This window comes from Cryptotermes secundus, unplaced genomic scaffold (assembly GCF_002891405.2).
Source record: "Cryptotermes secundus unplaced genomic scaffold, Csec_1.0 scaffold434, whole genome shotgun sequence".
Classification (NCBI taxonomy): Eukaryota; Metazoa; Arthropoda; class Insecta; order Blattodea; family Kalotermitidae; genus Cryptotermes; species Cryptotermes secundus.
Window position 1 is genome coordinate 330,479 of NW_019738963.1, and position 18,706 is coordinate 349,184.

General features: G+C 40.9%; 1 protein-coding gene across 2 annotated transcripts in view; it reads right to left on the reverse strand.

The window, feature by feature from the left end:
- Positions 1 to 18,706, reverse strand: part of LOC111871457 (rhophilin-2) — a 326,650-nt gene that overhangs the window by 192,339 nt on the left and 115,605 nt on the right. Inside the window, exon 1 of one of the 2 annotated variants that reach the window (XM_023864600.2) lies at positions 4,296 to 4,559. The exons of the other annotated variant lie outside the window; for it this stretch is intronic. Within the exon in view, the coding sequence (XP_023720368.1) occupies positions 4,296 to 4,349 (54 nt within the window). The 5' untranslated portion in view covers positions 4,350 to 4,559. Of the gene's footprint in view, positions 1 to 4,295; positions 4,560 to 18,706 lie in introns of those variants that run through there. 2 annotated transcript variants of the gene reach the window in all.

The window sequence follows — 18,706 nt, forward strand, 5'->3', positions numbered from 1 at the left end:
GGCTTAAAGTTCCTCCCGGAGGACTTGTTCCCTGAATTTTTCCGCCCTTAAAAATTCCACGACCTCCGCCGGGTTTGAACCCGCGTACCTTGAGTCATGAGGTGGGAACGTTACCCCTAGATTACGGAGGCCGCTTAAGGCTAAGTTAAGACAGAACTTGAAGTTATAAAATTATGGGACATTTCATTCCTGGATTCGCAGTTAAAAATCTGAGGAATACAAGATCCATTTTTGTTTTTAGGTTACCCGGTAAGGCTTAACGGATATGGTAAAGGTAAAGTTGCCCCTATTCTTAACTAACGCCATGAAAGCGTATGGGGGAGTGAATGCATAAATCCACATTTTCTTGACCTCCGCACTAGTTGGAGAATGGTCAGCTTCACGTCGCGGCCGCTTTACCCCCGGGAAAGAGTCCCCGGTACCCATTAGACAGGAGGTTGGGTGGACCCCAGAGCCGGTCTGAACGATATGGAAAAATTATTGACCCTACCGGGACTCGAATCCGACCCCTCGGTTGTCCAGCCCGTAGCCTGTCGCTATTCCGGCTCTCCATAACGATAACGCAGTAAACAGTATCGATTACATGATGATGATGATGATGACGATGATGATGGAGATGCAGGTTCTGAGGCTCTCACATCCGTGGTTATGAAGAGTTACGTCTTCTGGGATACAAAGCCATGTAGTCAGTTCAAAGTCATCCGACATTTTGGAGGAACGTTTCTGGCTGCTTCATGCTGGTTGACAGTTTGGCTCATTTTTCAGTCCTGAAGACGAAGATTTTATCCTCCGAGACATCGGCAGACGTTCAACGGACTACACGGCGTTATACTCTAGAATGAGGCTTTCTCAATCTCACTGGTTACTTAATAAAACATAGGGGATTACCGCGATTTACGAAATTGGAAAGAATGCAATAGGAAGTAATGGTGACATATTTAAAGCTAGGTATTTCCCTAGGTATTGTTTGTAAACTGAGGAAAACTATGACAAAAAGCTCATTCCTACAATATTAAGAGAGATGAATGAAATGCAAACAAAGCAGCAGCGTCACTGAGTGAACAGTCGTGACAAAACCGTTACAAAGGGTGAGAACAGTTGGTGGAGCACGTAAGGATACAGCCAGATACTCGCTAGAAGAACACGACAATCTGTAACCGGGAAAGATTCATCATGAGCCACCATCTCCTCTCGTTGTTACAGAAGTGGTCCCGATTTCAAAGTCCATCTGCCATATTATTACGTGCTTAATATAACTTGCAATTGCATGCATATATAGGCAAGGGACTGATACAAGAATTTTACTGTTCTCTTCCTTGATCTAGGCATGTAGGTTATTATTCCAAATCTCGAGGTTACCTTAACGGGTATTCCCCTAACAAGAAGGCAGAAGGAACTGCATGCTGTAGTAACGGAGTCTTCAGCGAAAGAGAAGTGGTCGTGGCAGTTATGCTAGCAGCACTAATCAGTACAGCAGAGGCTGGTGACGTGTTAAGAATAGAGATGCTTTGCAGCTGGGCACAGAACTGCACATCACTTGCAGGAATGTGACGAAACAAGAAGTAACGAGGTTTACGGTGTTATCAAATTCGTTCCAATGTTGGAGGTTTCTCAGATTACACGATTCATTTCCGAAATTTGCTATACATTTCGATTCACTGTGGTACTGACGAGGAGAGTGTCAAGCTAAAACTGCCGAGCAACTTCTATTTCATTTAATATACCAGTAAGTCTAATATAGACCCTACGTGACATGGACTTCAAATTAAACTTCGCCGATATCCTCCTTACGGTATAAATGTGGCCGCACCGTAGCTCAAGCGGTTAGTCGCTGGCTTCCCACCGCGGAGGCCCGGGTTCGATACCGGGTCTGGTCAAGTGAGATTCGTGGTGGACAAAGTAGCGCTGGGGCAGGTTTTCTCCGAGTACTTCGGTTCCCCTGCCAATCTTCATTCCACAAATTGCTCCACAATCACCCTCACCTATCATCTGGGGCTGGTACAATAGGCCAGAAGTGGCCGCAGTACAAGAGACTTAGTCCCACCCCACTAGCAATAAAAAAAACGTATAAAACATCATTACTTACTTACTCATGGAGCTGAGCTCTTCTGGAGGAGCCGCCAATTCTGCAGCTACTCAAGAATTTCCCAGAAATTAATGGAACTCGAAGGTTCATTACCGTGTTCACAAGAGCCCTCCACTGGTCCCTATCCTCAGCTAGATTTATCCAATCCATATCATCCCATCCTATCTCTCTACAATCCATTTTAATATTGTCCACCCACCTACACCTTTGTCTTCCCAGTGGTCTCTTTCCTTCTGACTTTACCATCAATATCCTATACGCATTCCTCGTCTCCCCCATTCGTGCTACATGCCCCGCCTACCTTAAAACATCATTACACATTATAAATTACGGATCCTCTTCGATATGCAGAATTCTTCGATGTGATGAGCAACCCCAGACTGCTCAATGAGGGTAACTGTGCCTAAGAATACAAATGTATCTGCCATAAACGGACATGAAGGCCAATCAGGAAGCAGGGAAGGAATCTGTAAACATGTGTACTCCAAATTGGAGTACGCTAGTGTCGCTTCTGCATGTTCGAATAGTCAAGGCACTTTCTTACAGGTATGGAGTTTGAAGCTCTGTTCAAATCATAAACATTCAGACAAGCTTTAGTTGGAAACTTAAAATGGCCTTTGAGTTTTTAGATTTGTGTTGTGTCTCGTATTTACATTATTACAAAACCTCAGGTTTAGGTAACAAGCTTGAATTCTATATCTGGTTTCAAGCAGTAGCATCTCTCGTGTTTAATTCGAATTGGTGTTTCGAGAACCGTTTCGACGAAGAATTTACATTTTTAATCAACTATGATGTTTATAAAGATGTTGGGCATTTAGATATCTGATCATATAATACACGGATATATGTATATACAGGAACGAAACTGTCATTAGTGGTTTCACTTAGCGTCGAATGGTAGGATGAATGATTAACTGGAAAGGATGTGACAGGAATCGACTGTGGTACTACCCCACAGTTTGCCTGGAAAGGATGAGTAAACCACAACAAACATCCGTCAGGATAGTCAGTGTTACGGGGCAGATATTCGACCCGTTCACCTCCAGAATATAAGTCAGAAGCTTTGCCGCTTTCAACAACTTCCTCTGTACATTGAGGTTAGCTCTTTCTAAGGGACCCAATAGAGTAGGTGCCTCCCCCACCCTCACCTGAGACCGGAAACAGATCCGGTTTCAGAAACATTGTTTTCTAGATTCTAGAATGCCGGACAATGAACAAAGTCAAAAACCCAGTAACTTTGATACCATCTTATACGTCCTCTCTATGCAGAAGTGTAAAACGTAAGATGTACCTCTCAGAAAATTTTTTATTTTATAATATCGCATTCCTTCTCTTGCAGTGCATCCGTTATCATACTTGGATTATTATTATTATTATTATTTAATTATTACGTCTGTTTACCAAACGTCCATATGTAATTAGAGGAGATCGGATTTCTGCAGTGCTACTTACTTACTTACTTACTTACTTACTTACTTATCAATCCACCTGAGCCCTTCTTGAGGAGCCGCCAATTCAACAGCTACTCAATAATTTCCAAGAATTTTATGGAACCCGAATGTTTATAACCGTGTTCACAAAAGCCATCCACTGGTTCCTATCCTGAGCCAGATCAATCCAATCCATACCATCATATCTCTCTAAGATCCATTTTAATATTGTCCACCTACCTACGCCTTGGTCTTCCTTCTGACTTTCCCACCAATATCCTATACGCATTCCTCGTTTCCCTCATTTTTGCTACATGCCCTACCCACCTCCTCCTCCTTGACTTGATCATTCTAATTATACTTGGAGAAGAGTACATGTTATGAAGCTCCTCATTATGTAGTTTTCTCCAACCTACTGTCACTATATATCTCTTCGGTCCAAATATTCTCAACACCCTCAGACTATGTTCCTCCCTTAATGTTAGAGACCAAGTTTCACACCCATACAGAACCACAGGCAAAATTACATCTTTATATATTGTAATTTTTATGTTCTTGGTCAGCAGACTTTGCAGTATTACCGCTGCATATTGTGTGCAGGAAAACTCTTTCAAAATCTGTTTACACTAGTACTTGAGTCGAATTGCCTGCCTGTTTTTATTTCTTCGAATCACTACTATATTGCATGCTGCTCGTATGTACACACATACATACAGGTATACATTCATACATAAACACATATTTACCATTAATGTAAGAGAATTATTAGAATCACTTACCACAACTCTTTTCCGAGCGTCAAATCCCGTATCACCTCGCACCCACTTCAACATGGCTGCCCGGCATCATATATTTAAGCCCAAACCACACTTGATTATCCCATGTACTTCGTAACTTCTGCACTTCACATCAAAATCTTCATCAAGTCAGATTGATAATAATCTTTAAAGCCACCATCAACAAAACTGTTCACGGACAGTACTAAAGACCGAGCACATCCTATATATAGATCTAATTTTCCAATTTAATGCTGTAAAAGTGGTGACCTTCTGAAAATAATTAAACGTAAAGCTCTAGTTATCGTCACATGGCAATAAAGCGAAGCCTTCACAGCTTAGCTGTTTCAGATAAGAGCAGAAAAATAAGACAATATAAATATTATTGATACTGAATATATCGGAACTGCTTAATCCTTGACAATAGAAACAGAACAATTTAAAATCATATATTGCTTCTCAGGGTGTTCTTGCTTGTGCTCTATTTTCTGCAGTGTTGTGTATTTCCTGTGTGTTACACGTACTCTGGTGGCTAGTGTGTGTAGTCCAAACACACCGGCCACCAGACCAATAATCTGTGAAGCAGCATTGAAGAATGTCTTGCATATATGGTACACGCACATATACGTATATACATATATATATATAGTTTGTGTATGTATAAAATATATATAAATTAGATATATATATAATAAGTAAAAACAAATGGAACGTGATGATCAAATATATATATATGCTTACTTACTTACTCACGGAGCTGAGCCCTTCTGGAGGAGCCGCCAATTCTGCAGCCACTCAAGAATTTCCCAGCATTTTATGGAACCCAAAGGTTCATTACCGTGCTCACAAGAGCCCTCCATTGGTCCCTATCCTGAGCCAGATCAATCCAATCCAAACCATCCCATTCTATCTCTCTAAGATCCATTTCAATATTGTCCACCCACCTACGCCTTGGTCTTCCCAGGAGTCTCTTTCCTTCTGGCTTTCCCACCAACATCCTATATGCATTTCTCGTCTCCCCCATTCGTGCTACATACCCTGCCTACCTCATCCTCCTTAACTTGATTATTCTAATTATACTTGGAGAAGAGTACAAATCATGAAGCTCCCCATTATGCAGTTTTCTCCAACCTCCTGACACTTCATCTCTCTTCGGTCCAAATATTCTCCTCAACATCCTCAGTCAGAGATCAAGTTTCACACCCATACAGAACCACAGGCAAAATTATAGTTTTTTATATTTTAATTTACTATTTCTTCGCCAGGGTGTTCTGGAAATAAACTGCATGGTACGTAAATAATGCAAATGCTTATTTATTGGTGCAGTCTTACGAATTCATTTTCTCATTGAGCAATATTCTATTATTTACCGCACTGGTCCGGCACAGCACGTACTTGCAAACTACGTGATAACTGAAAATAAATAAAATGCGATGGACACATCACTTTTGAGCTACCAAATTGATTGTGACCCAATTCTAGGTTCGGTTTTTAAACATCTCAACACTAAGAGAAGGTCTTTCGTACTCTAGTTAATTATTATAATGATATTTTACCTAACTTACTTCGGAATATCTATACAAGTGACTTATCGAGAAGGCTGGCTTGAATGATAACATAGTTCTGTCTTATCTTCACGGGGGTGACCGGTTCGAATTTCCGAAAGGACACTGACTCTCGTGGCTTAGACAGTTCAGCGGTTTCCGTCAGATCCTTTAGGCAAATGCCGGAAGTAAGCCAAGACTGCTTCGTTTCAAATCCTTTCCAATCCATCATTCACTGATCATCCTGCATTCTGTACATAGGGTCCGACCTACTGACAGTATCGTTAAACATATCATAAAAAGTAGAGTACATGACGTGAATAATAAGCAAACTATAACTACCGACATTTTCCTCGCAATATTTCCCGACTCGTGGTCACTTTCAGACAACCCAATCTAATCCCCGGTAACAAGTTTCTACGCCCTCACCCCCTTCAACAGCTCTTTAAGTGAGTCACGATCGGTTCCTTTCACATACATCTGGAGATGTCTCTCACCTTCAACTTGCCATATCTGATTTGACGCTACACAACCTCACAAACAGTTGCAGTATCTTCAAATAGTAGGTTAAATAAATACACGTTACTCAAAACTACGCTACCTGTATCATTGTCTTTCAAGAAGACGTGAAGTCGGCTCGACCTAGCAGCTTCCTCACACAAACGTCACTGCCCGCGAAGTGACATGCTAGATACCTCCTTTACGTATCCTACCATGATCTATACTCTGCAGCACATTACTGCTGCGCAGATAGGCCTGTATCAACAGAGTTAGGCTTTAGCGCCAGTGATGGCTTTTGGGCTCATTATCCGTCCCAGCAGCCTCACCGCAATGAATGTCCAACAGAGATTCACACTTTCAGAACTCTGAATCAAACGAGGCCAAAACAGGAGCAAAATATGAAGACAGTTGTATATGCCAATCACAAGCGCGACGGCTGCTGACTTCGCCGTTAGAAACTCGCTGGGAACACGGATGCGGCTTGTAAAGATACCAGACCCAGCATTTGTGTCATCTTCCATACGGGGAGACCTGCTGTTCGTGTGACAGTCAAGAAGAAACTATCTACCATAAACTAGGCTTAGATCGTGTGTTGCACTGGCGTAACTCGTTCGAGCCGCAGGATTCAGTTTCATCTGGTGCATTAATGTCTGAATATAAGAAATTACTGCTCTTAAACTTCATGCTTTGGTCATCAGTTTCAGAGTTCCGCCTTCGGAATCTCTTTATTCTCCAGACAAAAGCAGTTCATATCAAGATAATCTGACAGGCCTATAGAAAGCTACCTCTTAAGCACAACATACTCCAGACATCCTGTCTTGTAATCGAGGTGCAAGTTCGATTTCAGAGGCTGGATGAGTCCTCTCTCCGTTCCTACAACATGATCATCCCGACACCCTCAAGTAGTCTACGTTCCTTCATTTACTCATTCCCATAAACAGCAAAATTATTAATAAAATAATCTTTTTATACCTAAAATATTTCTAGAAAATATTTAATTTTGAAGTATGAACACCGACCAGTTTTGTGTAGTGGTAAGGTTCTGGACTATAACGACGTTTTCTCACGATTAGAAGCCCGCAGTTATTCTGAGGTTTATCTTGGGTTTCTTCGGGCGAACGCTGGAACAGAATCTTCATTAGGCCAAAATAGCCTTTTCGAAAACTTAAGTTCACGCCACTCATTATGATAGTTTCAGCTAACTCCACGGTATATTATGCTATTGAAACAGAGACGTTAAGTACCCGAAGAAGCAGCATCAACAGACTTTCAAATAGGCCATGCCCATTTCTGCTCACATTTTTCAAACACGATATTCATAACCGTACCGTCGCTTCTCATTCAACACCATTGCAAGTAGGTCTTTATAGTTGAAACAGCACCATTAAATAATCTGATAATCAAACTGCGGCCTACGCGATGTAGACGGAGCTTGAGATTGGCTACAATTACACAAATTATATAAACAAAAACAGAGGATATCACTGAAAGCAGAATAGATCTTTTTTCACTTCTACAGTCACTGAAGCATGTTCAGATTACATTTAACTTATTTAGACTCGGTCAGAAATGTCCTGATTCGTATTACTTGAGATGGATTAAGATTAGTAAGAAGTACTGCAACTTTCCTTGTCATTTATACCTTGTTTATATTATAAAAAGTGTCACCGCTTTTACTCCATGGACACCTGCTTCGATTTCTTCCAAAGGTGCATCTCAGTATCTCAGACCGACAGCAATTACAGAACATTAGAACACGGAATAAACTGTTCTAACGAGCAAGCTAGCACAGCAGGAACGTGTCTCCTCGCGTGTGGAAGGTAACCAGTACACTAGAGACCGGGAGTCTCCCATCGGCCTTCTAATTTCAATTATTCATAATATTTTCTGCTCCTCTAGATTAAAGGAGGCTGCGGCAGATTTCTTCCTTACCCCGCCCCAGGTTCATCATTCACAGCCACTCTACCGTGTTCCTCTTAAGTGCTGGCATGCAGCCTTAACCCAGCAGAACACAAAGTAGCAGTATGCACGGCTGCATGTACGAAGTGCAACAACCAGGGAAATATTACTTCAGCCCTTTTGCATAAATGCTGTTTTTCTAAATAAAAATATATAATATCAGAAAATGAACACTTTAAAACATAGGACTGTCTGCTTTTGCTGCCTGCAGTCTGTCTACACTGCGTATTTAAGCGTTTAACGTGACAAATAATAAACAGCGGTTGCTTCCCTATACTGGATTAACGAGAATGTCTTCATAATTAAGACGCAGTGTGTTTCATGTCAGAGGAATTGAACTTTATTAGTGTGACATGTCAAACCTGCGTTTTCAGCCTGTCCGATTGATGGTTTATAAGAGAAACTGGAATAACTAAGGAGCGAGTATTCGCCAGTATTCGGTAGAACAGAAGTCAGTCAGTAGGTCAGTCGAAGCAGCCGCGGAGGGAAGAAGAACTGAACGTGTGATTATAAGATTTTATGTGTGATAATCAGTGACAGTTGTGATAACTGAGAAAGCATTGGGTATTGGGAGTGTGTAATTCAGTGACATTTTGGACTTTATCCATCGTCCTGGTTTTTAAGATAACTAATAAAAACACGACGTTTCGGAAACTGGATCTGTTTCCGTCCTCAGGTGAAGGAAAACACCTATTCTGTTGGGTCCGTTAGAAAGAGCTAGCCTTTCAGTGTCCAGTGTTCAGAGTCCAGTGTTTGAGGCTAGCTCTTTCTAACGGACCCAACAGAATAGGTGTTTTCCTTCACCTGAGGACGGAAACAGATCCAGTTTCCGAAACGTCGTGTTTTTATTAGTTATCTTAAAAACCAGGACGATGGATAAAGTCCAAAAACCCAATATATCAGTGTGTTATACACCATCGTCAGAATCCTATAGTAATTATCAGTGACTTTTGTATAGATCCCGTGTTATACTGTAAATAAGTGAAGACTATTGAACACAGCGTGAAGAGATTAGTGTGTAGGGTCTGTAAATTGTGTAAACCCGCAACAGTGTTATAATTAATTGTAGTTACGACTTGTAGGTTGTTAACAAAACCAATTAACAGTCGGAACGGCGTTCACAGTAACCTAAACACGCTGCAATACTATTTAGAAAAAAAAATTGCTTCAGACGGTTAAGTAATTTCACCCAAGGTACTGTTATTGGTCCGGCTGTGAGCACAACGTATGGTAGACATAAAATGTTCTCAGAAAGACACTTTTCGCACTCAAGTATATCAGTGCTTACTAAAATACTGATTCACTGAAACTGCTTTACAGATCGACGTGTATATATATATTTTTTTCCACAGTAGTAGTGTTCCTTGTCAGAAGATGTTCACTATCACGATAAAAGAGAATTTCCACTGCCCTTACGTGTAACGCTAGAAACAGGCGACAGCATATCGCGGAACGGAAGCAACGGTGACACTGAAATGCAATTAGGATAGCATCCGGCCAAACCATCGCCCGCTGTTCGCGACATGATGACCAGGAGCAACCGGAAGGTAACTAACTGTGTCCGTAATGAACTCAAAAACGGCTGTGCCAAAAAAGAGGAATTAATGAGTAAGTTCTACTTTCGTTAAAATGTTTGTGTTGTACGTCATTCAAAGACAGATAATCCGTATTTCTATGCGCGAAAATGATTTGTATCTCTACGTAGCATAATATAACAGTCCAAATTTGAGTCCAGACTTTTAATTACCTTATACTCGTATTACCTATTCCTCAATTAACTAGTTAATTTACGAATAATTAATGTAACAGGACGGAGAGTAAATTCGATGACGGATTTAGGTTCTTCCATTTATGGGAGGTGCAGACCAGGTCTTGCTTTCGCCTAGTAAAATGAAAACAGGAGACTTTGATATGTGGCCGGTTTTCTTCTCGTAATAGTGAACTTTGACATTATCAGAAGTTATAACTTTTAGGGGGCGTTGTCAGGACTAACGTTTTTAATTACTCGAGGTGTTAGCCGACCGTCTGGATCACTTAAACTAATAAGAATCACTCAGTACCTTTTGTAATTGGAGAATGAAGATTTTTGTGCCCTCCTAGCTGTTTCGACCAGACAACTAAGACCTGTTTCCGAATATTGACAGAGTAACTGTTACCCTAAGTGTTTACGTGGTTCACCTTAGTCTGTCACGCGAACACAAACATGCCACAACCACAACCTCTTACATACTTACCAACTCACCATTCGCAATCGTCCCAGTCATCTGAAGCAACTGTATGAGCGTCGTTAAATAGCCTAAATCCACGAAACAGAATCCTTATTCAGGAGGCCGTAGTCCCTGAGTTCGTTAGGAAATTTCCAGCATTTTATTGAACCCGAAGGCTCGTGAGACTGCCAGAAAATACTAGTTCCCACCCTGGAACAGAAGACTCCAGCGCGCATTCTCCCACTCTACACGTATTTCCGTAAGGTCCGTTTCAACACAATCCTCCCATCTTCCCTGCAACTTCTCAGATCAACGTATTTTTTAAATTCATTACAAGCCGGAAGGTCGCGGGTTCAAGTCCCGATGAGGTCACTGGATTTTTTCAGTTGACCTAATCCTTCCAGCCGCACTAGGCCCTGGCGTTTACTCAGCCTCTAACAGAAATTAAATAATTTTCCTGGGGAGTAAAGCGCGGCCGGCGCGTAAGGCTGACAACCTTACCGCCATCTTTGAGCCGATTGTCTAGATAATGTGGGACCCTCGACGTCTCACAACCCTATGGGCCTTCACGGCCTGTTACAGGGATAGCTTTACTTTACTTTTACTTTTACACCTATAACTCGAAGGTTTAGATATTACAGATTTTTAACAGAGCTTTCTGAGAGAGACGCACATAATCTTGAACTCAACGCTTAGGTCGCGGCTTCGAATACTGTTCCGGCCATATTTGTTCGTTTCTATATTGCCCTATCACGTATGGTACAGCCCTGCAGTTTTATGACTGTGGGACCAATCCAAATCTTTACAGGTTTCCGCTTTCCTGAAATCGTACTGGCGCCCAATAAACCATCTAAATTACCCTCCTGTCGTGCCTTAGCAGTTACAACAATTGGCCTGAAACAATTCTACAAGTCCAAATCGTCACCACTTACATTCACCGTGACAAATGGGGCAGCTACAGCTAACTTAAGTGACGCCTACAGCCAGCGCTCTGAACGGCTACAGTTGTACCACTGTCATGAATAATGAATTCAAAATCGAATCGAAATAAACAAATAGAGGGAGGCAAAATACTAAATGTATCTATTTTCGGTGTTGTCAGTACGTCAGTCTCTCTCTTAGCCGTCAAAACCAAGGCACGTCGCATTAGCCTAACAGATTAAAAATAAAGCAAGACTGGGCCGAGCTTGAGAGAAGCTAATCTGACTTTTCAAGTCCTTTTGCAATAATTTCGACAAGATTGAAGAAAGAACATAGAACCAGAGCAAGCGAGCCAGTCTTCTTTGGGTGTATCGCTGAAAGAATTCTAGAAAGCATATATTTCCTTTCCTTTGGCGATACAGCCCCAGTTTGGGCCCTGGCCTAACTCTATGAAATTATCCGTTTCACTTCGGTTTACTAGAGTCCTTGGGCGGGTGATCAGCTCGTCGCAAGGTTCCCACCTGTACACAAACACAGAAAAACGGACATATACACATAAACACCAAACATCCATGCCCTGGGTGGAATTCGAACCCACGATCACGGCTTCTGAGCGAGAGAAGACAGTGCATGTCCTAGACCGCTCGACTACAGTGACCGGCACGGAACATTTTAGGAATACAAAACTCTAGGCCCTCGAGACATTTCTCAGGACGTCTGGAACCAAACTTACATTTCTGACGTTTTAATCCCGACATGTTTAGTGCTACAGACAAACCTCAGCAGAAAGCAAGTTCTGATTTCCTGTGACATTGTTCAAACGTTCACTAAAAAGAGGGGTATAAACCCAATTTACAGGCAGCCTACAGGGCCACGCCACAGCTCAAGCGGTTAGTCGCTTGCTTCCCACAGCGGCGGCCCGGGTTCGATCCCGGGTCTGGTCAAGTGAGATTTGTGGTGACAAAGTGGCGCTGGGGCAGGTTTTCTCCGAGTACTTCGGTTTCCCCTGCCAATCTTCATTCCACCAATTGCTCCACAATCACCCTCGCCAATCATCTGGGGCTGGCACAATAGGCCAGAAATGACCGCAGTGCAAGGGACTTAGTCCCACCCCACTAGCAATAAAGAAATAAGAATAATACAGGCAGCCTAATATACACATACATGACCCGGGAAATTAACTTCTTTTTAACAGTGAAGCTTGTATCTTTCAAAAAAATAAGAAAAGAAAGAAACTTAACTGAAGACGACCGAATTCATTACTAATAGCCTCCTTCTTACACTGATTTCACGCCTTAATACGTATAATACACAACGAGACCTTCAAAAAGTGATATAGGAAAGGAAAAGAAAAAGTGTACTGTTGAAGGCAGACACTGATTGACCACCTTTTATGAATGAACGTCAATAGAATGTTAGGATCAGAAAGATGATTTGTACCAACCAAGAAGATAAACAGACCCTGACACACTGAGAAGAGGTAGTTACAAATAGGAACAGACCTTGAATTGCAACAGCCGTTACATTCGCAATGTCTAAGTGCTTCGATGAGTGGCACTGACTGGGCGCATTGTATAACACTGAAGACTCCTCTCACAGTGTCTTGATGGGAACCGTGAACGAAACTGTACAATTCGCGCTACCCACAGCGCCGTTACTTGTACTCATACACATGGCGCATTCTGCGGTGTGTTCGGAAAGTCCGTTGCCTCCTGTCTCACTTCTCTTTCCAAGTGAGCACAACTACCAAGAAGATAAGCTCTAGCGGTAACCACATTGACATGTTCGGGAGACACCAGGTTCGAATCTCTTTGAGGGAACCAATTATTTCTGACAATCCTCCGTTCCTCAAGGCGAGAGCTGGAATAGTACGGCACGTCTTATACCAGGCCATGACCACTTTGCCTCCGATACGAAACAGTTCAGTGTAATCAAAGAGCACTAGGCCGCGCCATAGTTCAAGCGGTTAGTCGCTGGCTTCCCATCGCTGCGGCCCAGGTTCAAACCCGGGTCTGGTCAAGAGGTATATGTGGTGGACCAAGTGGCGCTGGGGTAGGTTTTCTCCGAGTACTTCGGTTTCCCCTTGTCAATCTTCATACCACCAAATTCTCCATCATCATAATCACCCGGAACAAGTACAATAGGCCAATCAGTGGCCGCCGTGCCGAGTGGACCCAATTGGACTCCACCCCCCACTATGCAAATTAATTAAACAGCACTAAATAAAATCTTAGGTATCTTAACTGTTAACAATCAACGCCATTTCTGAATGTTCATGATGAAAGACAAGCGGTCGCAGTTCCAAAATGCGCTAGAATATGCAGAGGGGATAAGCGAGATGCGCCGGACGCCCCAGTCCCAGAAATAATTCGAACACGTGACTGAATGCCAGTGATACTTCTGAATTAAAATTGCGCTGTCCTGTCACACAATAATGCCTAAGGGCGCTTAGTATCTTTCCGAGAGTACTGACAGGAGACTGTTGCCTTTTCCTGAATATCTGATAGAGCCTAAACAAATGACAAATAGCGACAGCGAATAAGTAATTTTACCAATCACCATTTGCACATCGCTGATCCATAGAATTACCTTTTCACTAATTATATTCTCCATATGCCTCGTATGTTATTTAGAGTCAGTGAGCAGAGGAATATCCTACATGAAATAAGAAAACGGAAGGCTAATTGGATTGGTCATATCTTACGCAGTAACTGCCTTCTAAAAGAAGTTATTGAAGAAAGATAGAGGGGCGGATAGAAGTGACCAGAAGACGAGGAAGAAGACGTAAGAAGATGCTGGATGACCTTGGGGACAGAAGAGGATATTTTCATTTGAAGGAGAAAGCTCTAGATCGCATCAAGTGGAGGAACTGTTTTGGAAGAGACTGTGGACCTGTCGTCTTGACAGATCACTGATGAATGAATGAATATGCCCCGTAGTAACATTTGGCCCTTACAGCCATATAAACAGAGAAACATCAATCTTCTTTCCCTTCGTCTTCTTGACCCTGTCGTCTCATTCTAACCTTTACGTCATATAACCATAAAACGTTAACGTTTGATCTTCGGTGTATTTGACGTTTCTCAGCGCATTAGTTATAGCGTAGAAAGGGCTTGGACGAAAGCAGTCGCGAGGTATTACAGCAGCATTTGTCTCTAGACGCCGAGGAAACCACAAGAAATTTCAGTCGCCAGAGCCCATCTCCGGCAATCGAAACGGAAGTACTCCACTTAAATGCGATGTTCAGTCGTAAATTTATTGGAAAAAGCGACAGAATTGTTGGATGGGGAATGCGTCCATAGTAAAACCTGTACTTCAAAGGATGAAGACAGAAAAAAGAAACGCGAAAAGAACGTCCATGCCCAAAGCAGATTTTCGCATCAGAATGCAAACATTCATACTCTAGACCACATGCAAATATTGTACGTAAACTGCAGAATAGCGTCTTCTTGTAAGTTACTCAGTCTAGTCTGGTAGAATTTTGCCGAAGTTTCAGAGAAACGGGTCAGAGGGTGCTATTACTTTAATCTTCAACCTTCAAAAGGGACCATACGTTCCTCCGAAACGTCAGTAAGCTTGTAGTAGGTTATATGGCGTCATATCTCAGAAGACAACACATTATCCACCACAGTTACGACCGAGAGCGCCCCAGGTCTCATACACATCAATTATTTTTCTGCGACTCTTACGTAAATTCTACAACTGTACACAGCTCAAATTCACGCAACACAGCCTGTCTACCGTGACGTCGAAAGGTAACAGCCATGGCACAGGAAGCAGGTTCATGCGGAAGCACTCTGCTGTAACAGCAGTCTACCCGCCCATGTCATCATCATCACTACAGGCCATGCCACATGAACATGTAGCCAACGAGAAAGTTTATTCCAGCGAAAATTTAAGACATGGCTAAGTAAGGTATCCATTAACACAACAAAAATGATTTTACAATCAAATCAATGTATTGTCACGTGTAGGGTGGTAGTCTGGTTTTCGTTCGGACGATTGGATTTATTAGAACTTTGGTTACACACTCTCCCTTAATTGCACTTAAATACATGCAATACTGCGCTATCGCTCATGTACACACTTTCAGTTCACCGTTGTATACGCACGAGGATTTTCTGTCTTCACTAGTCGTCTCCTGGCAATGTATCCCAACACAGAAACTATCGCTTCAGATCACTCTCAGATATCACTCCACAACAGCACACACAAAGTCTCTCAATTCAAACGCAATAAGTCTTCACTGGATGACTTCTCAGTTATCACTCACTATCACACTCATAAAACTTTCAAATCACACGGTCAGGTCTTCTTCAACTATGAAATTCCCGCGTTGCACCGATAAGGATCCATATTGATATTTCAATAACTTTACGTGTTCCTGCCTGATGATGGTCATGTATGACCGAAACATGTCGCAGTAAATAAAGATCTAAGTGTAATAACTGAAATATTTGTTGTGTTGACGGTAGCATAGTTCCTATATATTATACGTATATTGTCTGAGACACACAACATGATGCAACCAATGAAAATTAATTGTGCAATATTAACATATCAGAAAATATACAAGAAATTTCTATTTAAAAATGTTGGTGAATAATGTTATTTTCTTTCATTCTTTCTTTCTTTCTTTTTTCTTGGCACTACAGCCCCAGTGGGCCTAGGCCTACCTCCATGAACTTATCCGTTCACTTCGGTTTTTCTAGATCTTACGCATTCGGTAGGACTCCTTGGGCGGGTGATCAGCTCGTCGCAAGGCCTCTACCTGTACACAAACACAGTAAAACGCATACACACAAAATAAACATCCATGCCCTGAGTGGGATTCGAACCCACGATCCCGGTTTCCAAGCGAGCGAAGACAGTGAATAATGTTATATCGAAGTTAATTAATATGTTAAAAGATATTGCATATTGAGAATACATAATTTTCGAATATTAATAAAGAGTTAGATTTTACACAACTGAAATAACTAAAAAAACTGAAAGTATTATAGTACGTGGACTTCACGTTGAACCAAGCCAAGACGCACAAACGCACAAACGCCCATACAGATACAGAACGCACCCACATACTGTGCTAACAAATAATATATTTCAACTTATACCTAAGATGAAATATTGCATATACATACTATTAACAGCCCAAAGGTCCATAATACATTTAATACAACAGAACTTTGGGTGAAATAACTTCTACACCGTTAGAGGCTAAAAACATCGTGGATTCCATGATCTAACACACATTGGAACCTTCAACTCAACATGAGAAGTATAAATTCATACATCCATAATTTTGTAATATTGCTCTAATATTTTTAGTTATTTTAGTTGTGTAACATCTAACTAAAATTCTATATTCTTTTAACATTAGGGTCCACTGATTATCTTCCGTCAAAATTGCAACACTTTTACATTAAAATGTAAAATGTAAAAGTGTTGCAATTTTGACGGAAGATAAACAATGGACGCTAATTTGAACAATTGCAACGGGATGCTGAAATACAGAATTATCTTAATATATTAAATACGTAATTTCAATATAACATAATTCACAAAGATGTTTAAATGCAATTTTATTGTATACTTTCTGATATGTTAATATTGTAAGATTAATTATCCTCGTAACACAAGGCACAACTTCTATAACTTCATAACTTCTATAATATGGACTCGTTGCACCAGTATATGAGTCCATATTGAAAGTTAAATTAACCGTGTCGTATTATATATACACTGCCTGATGAAGGTCCCATGAGGACAGAAACATGTAGCGGTAGAAAATAAAATTCAATCTATGAGATATTGATTTGACTGTAAACCATTTTGTTGTGTTGACGGTTACCTAATTATACGCTTGTAACAAATAACAGGATGCACACCATGAAAAAGAAGATTTAAGACCCGTGCCAACTTCTCTTGTTGGATAGCTATTAAGAATATGAACTGAAACACGAACAACTGTTGGATAACATTGTTCCTCTGCATTGTGAGAAGTGTTTTATACATTCTCTTAACCAGAGCTTGACTGTCGAAATTTTTAATAGAACGAGGTTACTGTTTTACTGTCGGTTTCATTTCAAGGTTTATATGTAAATGGATGAATCGTTTTCAAGAATTTAATAAAAGAAGATTTTTTATTTATAAATGAATACCGTCTAAAATGCAGGTCCCAGAACGGATACAATGTGTTGCATGGCCCAGTTTATAAACATTGCTACATATGCTTCTTACAGGTTAAAACTTCATTTTTAACGCAAACTGAAAAAAAAGACACTATTTCATTCTAGACTGGGGCCATGTAATCGTTTGTGAATACATAACTGAAAAGTTTCGCACAGTGAGCCTTTAGACCTATATATATATATGTTCATGTGTCTCTAAGAGTACAGGTATGTATGTGTGTGTCTGTTATTTACAAGTACGAAAATCAAATGAACGGAACCGCCATATGACCGGCCATTTATATTTCTTCTGCCCTCATGGGATAATTCGAACTGGAGTTACAAATATAAAAATTGTGCAGGTTTACACATTCTGATTTTAAATTACTTCTTACAAATTAAAAGAATATGAAGCCTTATCAGCTAAACAACACGTGAGCGGTTGTCATAAAATGAAAATACATGGAAATAATTCGTACATGAATTCGACTAAAAATATGCAGGTCCATGCTCTCCTAAGAATCCCAGATATAATTTATTGCATAGAGCATATACTCAGTGTTCTGAACTATCCTTATTCGGTATCTTGTTTGGCAAAGAATTTCCTACAAAGAAAAACCAAATATAAAAATGTTTAAGGAACGTGGTAGCAGAATATCAACATGAGGAGAGAGAGTTCTCGGATTAGAGTTCAACATCTTGTACCAACATGGATGATGGCTTTCAGATACATGATTTACAAAGTGCATATTCGCATAAAAAACTTTCAGGTCTGTGACATAATTATTGCATTAACTAAATGCAGGGTGCATAGTCTTCTTTCAGCAACGAATCGGTATTCAGCTGTTCAGAAAATTGCCTCTGTTATGGAAATCGAGGATTCGTCATTATTATCACAAAACCCAGGTTACGCTGATAGTTTCACAACATATTCCTCTCGATATCAGTCTTATTATTATGTTTCCACCTGGTCCTAGATCTCCCAAACAGCCCCACAGTGTTTTCATGTTAAGTGTTATACCGCATTTTCCCAGTTCTTCGGCTATGTGACCTCATCTGCACCCCACTGTTCACTATTTTTTATTGCTAGTGGGGTGGGACTAAGTTCCTTG